An 11,465-nucleotide genomic window follows, 5' to 3' on the forward strand; every position below is an offset into this window, starting at 1 on the left:
GCCGCCACTCGCACCCGCGCCGGCGCCGCCACCGTCCCCCACGCACGCACAGTCGGGAGAGGGCGGGAGCAGGCACGGCAGCGGCGAAGGAATCGGCGGCGAGGAAGGGTGGGAGCTGGCGCGGCATCAACAGACGGAGCAGATCGAGAGCAATCGCGGCGACGACCGAATCGGAGCAGCACTTCCTAGCAACGGCCTCGACGACCGAATCGGAGCAGCACTTCTGCCAAAATTTAGATTAATATTGTGATACAAAAAATCACACAGTAGTGGTAAGCTCACCATTCCTGTTAAAGAGGTGACCACATGCCACTTGTAGCCATTTCATTCCCATTCCATTCCAAAACCGAACATAGGGATGGAATGGTTCCGTGCCAATTTTTTATCCAAACCGAACACAGGGATGAAATGGTTCCGTGACAGTAGAATGGAATGGTTCCATTCCATCCCCTCACATTCTACAACCGAACACACCCTTAGTCTCATGAAGTGAGCATAGCAGCATTCTTTATCTTCAAGTGTGTAATGAATGCCATTTTCAGTTTTTTTTTTGTTCACTAAAGTTTTCTCGACTTCCATAGAAAGTCACGCGGGGGCACAAATGGGTGGACCACGATATCCCGTCTTCTTCTTCTTGTGAACTGTTAACACGATGCAGTTTACTGTGCATATGTCAAATGTAAATGATTTCGTTCAATCGTGCATGGATCGACCAGGCCGACTTGGCGTGAGCAGCTTGTCTCGTGACACGGCAGCAAGCTAGCGACCACTTTCTTGTACTGGTTTAAGGAGCACCGTCCGTTCATCTTCACACTTCTTCAGTGGTCATTGACGCGCCCATTTTGTCTGTTTTGGTTACTTAGTGCTTGGGGCTCTGGCCAGGAGTGATGGTAGGTGAAACGTACGACATGGGTATCCCCGAGCACGAGGTGACGTGTATGTCCCAATCCCAAAAGGAAAAAAAAGAAGGAAAAAAACACTGATGAGATGATGCCCTCCTCATAATTCCTCGAAATTTGACAAAATCTGATATTTTTTAGTAAATAGTGCACATTTCAACGGTATATAATTCGTCAGAATTTGTTATTTTTGCGTAGTCTAGAATATAAACTATTTTATAATAGGATTTTACAGGTTTCTGGTATGCATCATTGATTATCTCTACGATTTTATTTCAGATTTTTTGATACTTCAAAATAAGAATTCCGAGTATTTAAAAATAAAGAGTTGCGTGTAGGTTGGCTAGCGAACACTTTTGGCTCTCATGTGCGCACGCACCCTATATTGAAAACACGTCAGAAATTTACTAAAAATATGTGTCGTAAATTAAATGGGTAGGGAATGTATGCAGAGACATGCGTACGTCAAATCGGAACTAAAATATTAAATTCTGTAGCCTACACAAAAATAACAAGATGTAATGTTCACACAGTATAGTAGTAGACACGTACTATTCACAATATAGCGAAAATCCATCTTCTCTTTTTTTTTGTAGGTCACATAAATTTGAATTTTTTCTTAAAAATTGACACGAGTAGATAGCATGGTGACATGTACATGCGTGAATTATTTTTAAAAAATCGACACATTTAACTAGGGTTATTCGAATGTTTTAAATATCAGGGTATGGTGCACCCGAGTGCACCACCCTCTATTCGGTAGGTTGGCCTCCATTTATCCACTCCCGAGAAAATGATAGTCTCCTCTATGAAACATACTCATATTACTTGGTAGTGTAGACATAGACATACTCCTTTCGTCCTACAATATGTTGTGTACACCCATCTCAAAAAAAAAGTTGCGTGTACTATATTATGGTAAAAAAAATATCAAAAATTAAGATACAAAATGCATACGATATATAGAAGAATATATTTCATCATTACTAATAATATGGATTTGATATTATATAAGCTGATTTTTTGCCATATAATTAGTCAACCTTTACAATGTTTGACTTTTAAGAAAGGAAGGTGGTATTATTTTGTTCCTAATCACTGCTCAGTGATACACGGGCGGTAATTCCTATGAATTCATTTAGGAAAGGGCGATCTCGTCATTTAACACACACACCGTCTTCCTCCTCCCACCGATCTCCAGCGCGTCTATTTATAGCCGGACCGACGGCCATCGCCACCACCATTCAACCAGTTCACGGGCACTCACTGCTTCTTGAGACTCCACGCGCAGCGCAGAGAGAGAAACATGCAGCGCCTCGCCTCCTCCCGGAGGCTCCTCCAGGCCGCGCTCGCCCCCGGCCGTGCGCATTCCAGCCTCTCCGCCGCCGCCGTCGCCACCGCGCCGGAGAATGGCGTCGCCGCCCCCAAGATGCCGCCGTTCGACTACACGCCGCCTCCGTACGACGGGCCGCGGCTGGCGGAGATCGCCCGGAAGCGGGCCGAGTTCCTCAGCCCCTCCCTCTTCCACTTCTACGACCGCCCTGTACGTGTCCCCTCTCACTCCTTGCCACCTCCGATCTTTTTGGAACGAACCAGATTGATGGTGAAAAAAATAGAAACACGTACTGCTATTTCCATCTCCATTTCTATTTCTGTTTTAAACGAAGATATTACGTGTTGGACATCTGATTTGGTGATCTCCCCACAGTCCAGAAGCACACTGACGAGAACAGTGGTACTCCTACACGTGTCACAGTATATCAGTTAAAACGAAGTCTAACTAACTAGTACAGAACTTTTTTAAATGACGGTCACGGTTTTTACTAAAAATGAGCGGCGTTCACTTGATCCGGCAAACGTATCCAATCTTCTTGCTCTGGAAAATTTTCTGCTTTCTTTTTTTCAGATAATTTACTGATTGTAGTTTTATTGTGAGAAAAGCCAGTCTTTTCGGCAGTCCTTTTGAAAAGCAGTGATCAGTTCATGAATAATCATCTTCTTTTTGTGCCGTTTTTGGATTGGTTCAGTTAGGAATACTCTGCATTCACCCGAGCTGTGTTGGTTGGTGAGATCTGGGAGCCATAGAGCTTAGATTCTCAAAAAAGGAATCAAAGAACTATTGTCTCATCATATCGAGAGTTTCCAAAGATGTTAGTAGGTGCAGCAAAGTTCTGCACATACCACTCCATTGGATCTAGTATCTCTCTAGTGTAACTACGCTTTGTTGGGACCCAAGAATCATGCACGAAAAATCATGGCTGCATCTTATCACCAGGAGTCTAGGACCATACAAGTATACAACCTCTTTAAACCACTTTGCACAACTTACTCCTGTGCTAATCTTTGAGATATTACATCCCTGGCTGGGCCACTAATATTTTTTAAGGAATGTGATCACTGACCACTTACTGTTTTGGAACTGCACATGCCTTGCGTAAAGTACATAAAATACGCCCAAGATAGGAATTTTGCAGATAGCGCCAAGTTGTGTACCTACTATGATCACCCACTGACATTGGAACTCATGTGCTATGCTCAGAGCGACACATACATCACCTGTAAAGTATATTTTTAAGCGAAGATAAATATTTTTTTATAAAACACAGGAAAATTCGGAAGAGGAAACACTTCAGTCAGCTAACCCTTTGGGATCTCCTTCAATTATTGAAACTAAAGCTACTTCTTAAGTTGATGAAAACAAGGGAATATGAAATAGAGTGAACTGTTAGCTGTTGTTACTCTGAGATTGTGTATCTGTACTTTGTGTTAGGTTCGATGTAATAATCTGGCCATGACTAAGAGAAGTTTGATGATTAAATGAGGAAAGCTAGTATAATGCAGACAAATTACTCTTCAGAATATCAGCACTGAAAAATGATCATTTAGCACAAAACTATTATTGCAGTTGAACATAGTCGATGGAAAGCTGCAGTACCTGTTCGATGAGGATGGTCGCCGCTACCTGGATGCTTTTGGTGGCATTGCAACCGTTTGTTGTGGGCACTGCCATCCTGACGTGATTGAAGCAATAGTCAACCAGGCAAAGAAGATACAACACTCCACGGTTCTCTATCTGAATCATGCGATTGCAGACTTTGCCGAGGCTTTGGCGTCCAAAATGCCCGGTGATCTGAAGGTACTTTCAGCCTAGTGGAATGATCTAAAGCATTTCTCATTTCTGTACCTTAAAGTAATTTTGGTTGACTTGAGCCTTATGTGAAGTTGCTTTTGTTGCCTTCAGGTTGTTTTCTTCACAAATTCTGGTACAGAGGCGAATGAGCTCGCACTGATGATTGCCCGGCTTTACACCGGTTCCCATGACATAATTTCTCTTAGGAATGGATACCATGGAAATGCAGCTGCAACAATGGGTGCTACGGCTCAATGCAACTGGAAATTTAACATTGTCCAGGTAAACACACAAGATCGGTAGTTTACAATAAGAAAAAAGAAAATTTCGCTTTTTATTTCACGGTATAAGACAATGACATCTGCTAATCTACAATGTATGAAGACGGGAGTGCACCATGCTCTTAATCCAGACCCATATAGAGGTGTGTTCGGGTCCGATGGAGAGAAATATGCCAAAGATATTCAGGAGACCATTGATTATGGGACTACAGGAAGAGTTGCTGGTTTCATTTCAGAAGCCATACAGGTATGCTGATATCAATACATTGTCATACTATCACATTTAAAAGTGAGTTTTCTTTGAAAAGAGAAGAACAATTGGAATGTTCCTCTCTGCAGGGAGTTGGTGGAATTGTTGAATTGGCACCAGGATACTTGCCTGCAGCTTACAAAATGGTTAGGGAAGCTGGTGGCCTCTGCATTGCTGATGAAGTTCAGGCGGGAGTTGCAAGGATTGGAAGCCACTTCTGGGGATTTGAAGGGCAAGGTGTCATCCCAGATATAGTTACAATGGCAAAGGTGAAGAATTTCTCCACAGCTCTCATGCTTAAAGATTTCATGCATTCCATGATCCCTCATTAGGGTCAGCTTACCGGTGTGCAATGAGTCAAAAACTATAGGCTGACACGTTCCTGTCTTTCCCGTTCAGGGTATTGGAAATGGCATGCCGATAGGAGCAGTTGTTACGACGCCTGAGATTGCTCAGGTGTTAACCCGCAGAAGTTACTTCAACACCTTCGGTGGTAACCCTGTCAGCACCGCTGCTGGCCACGCTGTTCTCAAGGTACTGGAGAAGGAGAAGCTTCAGGAGAATGCATTTGTTGTTGGCTCCTACCTGAAGGAACAACTTAACATTCTGAAAGAGAAACATGACAGTGAGTACTAGCTAGATAAAATCACGTCATAAACTCATACCTTGATAATACCTGTTACTTACACTTCAACTTTTGCAGTTATCGGTGATGTTAGGGGGAGAGGCCTTCTTCTCGGAGTCGAGCTAGTAACCGATCACCAAAAGAAAACTCCCGCGAAAGCTGAGGTTGCGCAGGTTATGAACCACATGAAAGGTGATTACATGGACCGCATGTTTCGTCGATATCTGTTGTGTCTCCATGCTTTGAATTCTAAAATTAGGAACAGAAGTAGCAACCTTTGGATCTGATTGAGTGTTTTTTCATTCTTCTGACAGATATGGGTGTGCTGGTGGGGAAAGGTGGTTTCTTTGGCAACGTGTTCAGGGTAACACCTCCGTTGTGCTTCACCAAAGAGGACTCCGGTAAGATCTACTGCTAATGCATGGCCTGCATATGTATATCTCGACTTCTAATCCATGATTTTAACACGATTTTATGCAACTTCACGCCGCAGACTTCTTCATCGAGGTCATGGACATTGCGCTGTCAAAGCTGTGAAGAGGCAGAGCCAAGAACTTGCACTGCGCATCCATGCGTTAGCATGGTATCCATATCCATAAATAAGTGACGATCTGTGAGACAGCACCTCGTTGTCTCATGATTTGTCTCAGCCGTCCTGTGTCTGCATTTCCTGAACATTATTCAGCTTGTTCGTTATGATAGTTAGTTACTGTATGTGACCAATTAGTTGTTCGTATTCAGATGTGTCACATGTGCCCGTTTCTATGATATCTCAGATTTCACTTCTCAGAATCCCAGTGGGGCTTCCTTTGTGATGTGGTCTCGCTGCGTTGAGAGTAATCTCAAAGCTTTTGCCTCCTTAAAAAAATTGCCAGTATTACAGAGAAATGTTGTGAATCAACTGGATAGCAAACAAGTGACCACACCCAAACGATGAATCAAACATGCAAGGATAATCTGGGCACACAATGGTTGAAGCGAATCATTTACAGCAATTATACTCAACCATCTCTTTTAAAAACATATGCCGTCAATGAAATTAAACAATGTAGCCAATATGACCAGAACAGATATACAGCAAATGTACAAACCAAACGACAGTAGTTACTAACTTAGCTTGAATGATCTATTTCTTTCCACCGATCATAGGTTGACCACCACCCTTTGGATTAGTCATGTTGGTTGATCTGCTCATCTTGCCTCCAGCAGTACCGAAACTTTTCACATCAATCAAATCACCAAACAGATTGTCTGGCATGTAGTAGGGTTTAGCTGCGGCCGCTGGTGCTTCTTTTGGTCTTTGGTTTCCATTCATTCGAGCATCTGGGACAATGGCGAGGGCATTGTTTGCATGAGAGACAGAAGAGCTGTGCTGTTGCATAGGACTGGGGTTGGCGGGTGGAGATGTTGCATGTTGCATTGGTGGAGAAGCATATGGTGATGAAGGAGCTGGATAGGTAACTGTTGGGGCAACAGAAGCAACAGGAGCATTCGGCATTTGGTATGTGGCAGGCTGAAAAGGATTTACAGAGTTTGTAGGCATGGCCCATGGTGGTGCCGGATAAGTAGATGGATATTGTGGAGGCTGAGTTGGACCAGCCTGTGCGCTCTGGGCCCAGGGTGCAACATAATTGTTGTATGGAGTGTACCCCTGATTTATTGGATATGGCTGGTAGTTGGAAGGGTAATGTTGTCCATTCGGTGCAGCAGGTTGATAGTTCGGTGGTTGTTGTGACTCATTTGACATGGTAGTCTGTTGACTGTCATTTTGGCTCTGAGTTGAAGAATCTGTAGATGCTTCAGGAGGACTATACAAGGTGAGGCTTAGAAGGTCGATCATATCCTGCTCTTTTGTTCGAGTACCACTCACAGGAGCTGAGTCAACAGGAACCAGTGCATTGCTCGCAACAGAAGATGAGGTTTCAGAAGTTGCATCATCAACAGGTATAAGGGCATGATCACCAACACTTGATGATGCCTCGTCGCTACTTATCACAGATTTGTTTTTTCTGCAGATATAAAGGGTACCATAAATAATTAGTTAGGATCAGGAACATGCAGATTGCACATCAAAGTTTACTTTCAATTACCGTTTAGCTAGCTGAGCAAACTCGTCATCTTCGTCCTCTTCAACAGGGGGCTTTGCAATTGGAGGTGCAGATGGCTGTGGTGTTGGCTCCCCTCTGGGTATTTCATCTCTCCTTGGTGTTTCAACTGGCAAAGGAGCACCAGACGCAATTGCATCGTGTTTTGCAAGTACACTTTGTAAGCGATCATTTATTTCTAGGCCTTGTTTCAGAAGCTCCTCATTCCTAAATAAAAGGAACGACAAAAAGTCAAACATTACATCCCGTAACAGTGTGGCCTGCACTGCACTTTCATTTAGAAAACATGTAACAGAAAAATGTCTACCATGCTCATGCATGTGCATGCTAGTGCTCACACTAAGCTTCAAATTTAATCGACGAAAACACCCCGCACTGCACTTTCATTTAGATAGCATGTAACAGAAAAATATCTACCATGCTCATGCATGTGCATGCTAGTGCTCACACTAAGCTTCAAATTTAATCGACGAAAACACCCCAGTACACTAAGATAGAGTTGTACAATCTGAAAGAGATCAGCTTACCCTGTTGAACTGACAAATCCCATGAGCTTTTGTTGATTCGAACGACCTTGGCTGACAAGCTCTGTAACAATTTCATCTTTAACACCCTGGCGTCACAAAAAGTTGAATAGGTTATTTCATTAACTTTACTAAAACTAGCCATGCAATTTTCTTTTGAATGTTCCATTTACCATGCGATCAGCAGGATTCAAAGCATTCACCATATCACTCAGTAATTCTGTTGCATCTCTAATATTATCCAGATCCCCTGAACTGAAGCAAAGACAAAAAAAAGAAGTCATAATCATTAAATACAGTAACAGAAGAGACAGCTGGAACAAGAAAAAGGCGCTGAATACTATTGAAGAAATGCAACCTCAGGGTTTCAACATCAGATGCCATTCTGTCATTTAGACTTCCAGTAGGATATGTAGGTGAACCATAGGGCTGAGACTGATGTGTTGCAGGAGGAGTAAATATTGGAGGGGCATCTACAGGACGGCGTGGGAACATCACTCCTGACCTCTGTAGCAGATATTGTGTTAGCTAATATAATCAAATTCAGGTAGTTTATCTCCAAGTTCGTAAAACCAAAGCAATCATCTGTCATTAAACTACTTATTATACTTCAAACATTTCTTTCAGGGCATGTTCTCTGCTTAGCATCATGAACGAGCACTGGATTGATTCTGTATTTCTGTTGCAATATGAGATCTTTTACATCGGAGTAAAATTTCAGCATACCTTTAGTTCAATATATGACCAGTAATATTGAGGATATTTCCCCCCAGGTCCACCAAATGCTTCTTGCCATGAGTCCAGAAGTATCAATACCTTATCCTTCACTTGCATATCATGCTGGTTGGATATTCAGGAAAAAATCCCAACAAATAAGCATTGTATTTGATTATTCTCAGTTAGTAAACAGAAATAGAAGAGAATGAGTGAATGAGACAGAAATGAAAATTAGAAAATAGAACAACAGAATGCCAATATATGATCCATTATGGATGAATTGCAAACATTGGCTGCTACAGTGATAAGCGATAACATATAGCAAGTTGACCTGAAGAAGAATGATGGTTCAGCTCAAACACCAGATTTGAATCACAAAAAAACAGGGGCGACCAAAACCAGATCAACAACAGATAATGTCATACAGGGTTCTTATCATAGCAGTATATATATTTGAGATTATATCAGGTATATGTCTGACTGGATAATACACAACAACCATTCATAAAGTTCTAAATGACATGAAAAAATTATCTGTGATAAAAAAAAATTGGTTATCCAATTAAACAAGCAGACAGAAAATGATGTTCCAAACGTCCATCTGTAAGCTAGAGATAAGGGCAAACCCAGTGCTGAAGACTCCCACACATTATAGGCAATCTTTCCCTTGCTTTTTTATTGTGCAAAGGAGGTAAGCTAAACATACTGCTAGTTAATTTTAAACATGTTTCTACTTGTCTTGGAAAATTTAAGCAACATGCTGATGGCAAGGAGAGTTGGAAGGGGTAAATGAGGGTATACCTTCTTCTGGACAATTTTAACCATTTCTTGTAAAATATGCAGCTCAACAACTTCAAAATGAACATATTCACCACAGTTCTTCATCATTGTCTCCAACAGCTGCACAGATTATGCGGGAATAATAAAAATTAGGCCCATGAAGCGAAAAGAAAACTAGCAATAACAAGACACATTTTTATAGCACGCACCGTCAAAGTGAAAAACTGAACTTTGGGGTCCTTATTCTGCAGCCGCTTCTTCACTGCTTTTACCACATCTTTTGTTTGCCTGATTCAGAATTTAAAATGTATTAGCACCCGGTAAGGTAAAGCTTATTTGCAGGTACAAAAGTTAATATGGATGGATGTCTTCCAATCTACACATTTAATAAACAAAGAAAGCAGTCAAAGTTTTCTTTTTAATCCTTCATCGATGCACAAGGTAGTAAGTAAATCATAAGCTATTACAGAGTTGTTTCGTGTGGAGTTCAGTAGCTATACAATCGTATGGTATACGGCAATGCAGCCTCAAGCACCACACAGTTGCAAATGAGTGCCATATTTGCGAGACTTCAGCGTGGTTAAGCCACACAATCAACAGAACAGAATTTCAAACACACTTTTATTTATCATGGAACAACCGCGACACACAGGTTAGTTCTAAAAGAGCACTGTCCAACTGCCTAGGTATCAAAACTTCAATTTCTCGGCCACGCAGCCCTATAAATTTCTCGTGCCAACGGAGCGATCCTCTATGCAAGCTCCCTAAGTACTCCATGGAAACGCCTCAGTGGAAGCTCCGGAACCTGAGAGTCGAGCTGCAGTTTCTCAATTGAGCCTCAAGCAAAGCTTCTTCAAGCTGAGAGTCAAGCTGCAGTTTCTTAGTTCAGCCTTATGCAAAAGTTTCTTCAGACTTGCCACAACAAAGCTAAAAGTAACCGCCCGTTCCCTTAGTACTTACAACCCTTATTATACTGCTAGTAAGTACTATAGTTCTCATCATAACATAGTACCCACCAGAAAACCCCTCCTAGGTAACAGGCTGAAGACCACTTCCTACCAATCATCCCAATCCAACTTCAACTTGGCAATAAGAATTCCCTAGCAGATAATTTCAAGTATGCTAGTAGTAACCAATAACAGTTCCCAGCTTCAATTATGTTAAAACAGAATTCCCAAAGTGGATTGGATTGGAATTTTGACCCCAGCCAGTTGGGTCAACGCCCCCTCCCTGACCAAAACCCGGAGCAGCAGCGCCCGCGACAGAAGCAAGCAAGAACCGAAGAACGAGACAGCAAGACCTCGGCGGACGAATCCGTCCGAAATCCCCCCACACCGTAATTCCGCAAGCAACCAAAGAACAAAATAGGCATAGCGCAAGAACGGCCGATGATAGCAGCAGGAGGAGGCGGGGGGGAGGCAAGGGGTAGTCACCATCGGTCGGCGTTGAGGGTGTCGCAGATTTCGAGGTTGACGGCCCAGTCGGGCCCCTGCAGCAGGTGGCTGGTGGCCTTGTCGACCCGCGACGCCGCCGGCAGCCGGCCCGACGAGCGCTGCCCCGCCCCCGCCGCCGGGTACATCGCCGAGAACCTGGGGTTGCTCGCGAATCCGGCAATTCGACGGCGGCGATTGGGGGGAGGGCTTTGGGAATCGGTCGCGGTACGGAGCTCGAAAGATTCCCCGGACGAATTTCTTTTGGTCTCCTTTTACGAGGAGGAGAGACGGACGGGAGAGGGAGGTGGAGTAGCCGAATTTGGAAGAAGCCGTGTTTGCGTGTGCGCGTTGTCTGTTATCCGTTCCGACCCACGTCCATGACGGGTGGGCCACGCGTCCGCGTGGCGGCGGTTCTGCTGCGCGTTACCGGTTTGGGTTTTAAGCGGGTTTTGTTTGTCCTTGATGGTCATGGGGTTTATCCGCTGACGGTGGTTAGCCGTACTTTCATCATATCTCTGTGCCAACTTTGGACCGAAGAAAAGTACACCAAGGTAGTGATTAGTTTCATCCGGTGCCAAAACCGTGTGGTTCCAAACTTTGTACTGTTTGGCACTTTCGCTACTTGTCATCCACTGAGAGAGCGTTCCCAAACAACGATCGAGCCGTGTGTTTCCTTCACGCTGTGTTTGGGGCATGTCGCTCCCAGCCACGTGCTCCAAAA

The 11,465-nt window shown here is 43.4% G+C and overlaps 2 protein-coding genes across 2 annotated transcripts; one reads left to right on the forward strand and one right to left on the reverse strand.

Annotated features, from left to right (window-relative positions):
* The first annotated feature begins 2,123 nt into the window (after positions 1 to 2,123).
* On the forward strand, positions 2,124 to 5,977 carry LOC127319278 (alanine--glyoxylate aminotransferase 2 homolog 3, mitochondrial). The gene is made up of 9 exons (XM_051349469.2): positions 2,124 to 2,442; positions 3,805 to 4,035; positions 4,141 to 4,311; positions 4,414 to 4,557; positions 4,650 to 4,829; positions 4,960 to 5,185; positions 5,264 to 5,377; positions 5,500 to 5,586; positions 5,679 to 5,977. Exons 1-9 carry the CDS (start codon positions 2,206 to 2,208, stop codon positions 5,720 to 5,722), a joined length of 1,434 nt encoding a protein of 477 aa, XP_051205429.1. The 5' UTR covers positions 2,124 to 2,205; the 3' UTR covers positions 5,723 to 5,977.
* Positions 5,978 to 6,119: 142 nt separating this feature from the next.
* On the reverse strand, positions 6,120 to 11,045 carry LOC127319262 (TOM1-like protein 6). The gene is made up of 9 exons (XM_051349468.2): positions 10,745 to 11,045; positions 9,521 to 9,599; positions 9,333 to 9,431; positions 8,541 to 8,654; positions 8,173 to 8,321; positions 7,988 to 8,069; positions 7,818 to 7,903; positions 7,276 to 7,497; positions 6,120 to 7,194 (listed from the first exon to the last, which is right to left on the reverse strand). Exons 1-9 carry the CDS (start codon positions 10,888 to 10,890, stop codon positions 6,312 to 6,314), a joined length of 1,860 nt encoding a protein of 619 aa, XP_051205428.1. The 5' UTR covers positions 10,891 to 11,045; the 3' UTR covers positions 6,120 to 6,311.
* Positions 11,046 to 11,465: the final 420 nt, after the last annotated feature.

The sequence above is a fragment of the Lolium perenne genome, chromosome 1 (assembly GCF_019359855.2).
Source record: "Lolium perenne isolate Kyuss_39 chromosome 1, Kyuss_2.0, whole genome shotgun sequence".
Taxonomy (NCBI): Eukaryota; Viridiplantae; Streptophyta; class Magnoliopsida; order Poales; family Poaceae; genus Lolium; species Lolium perenne.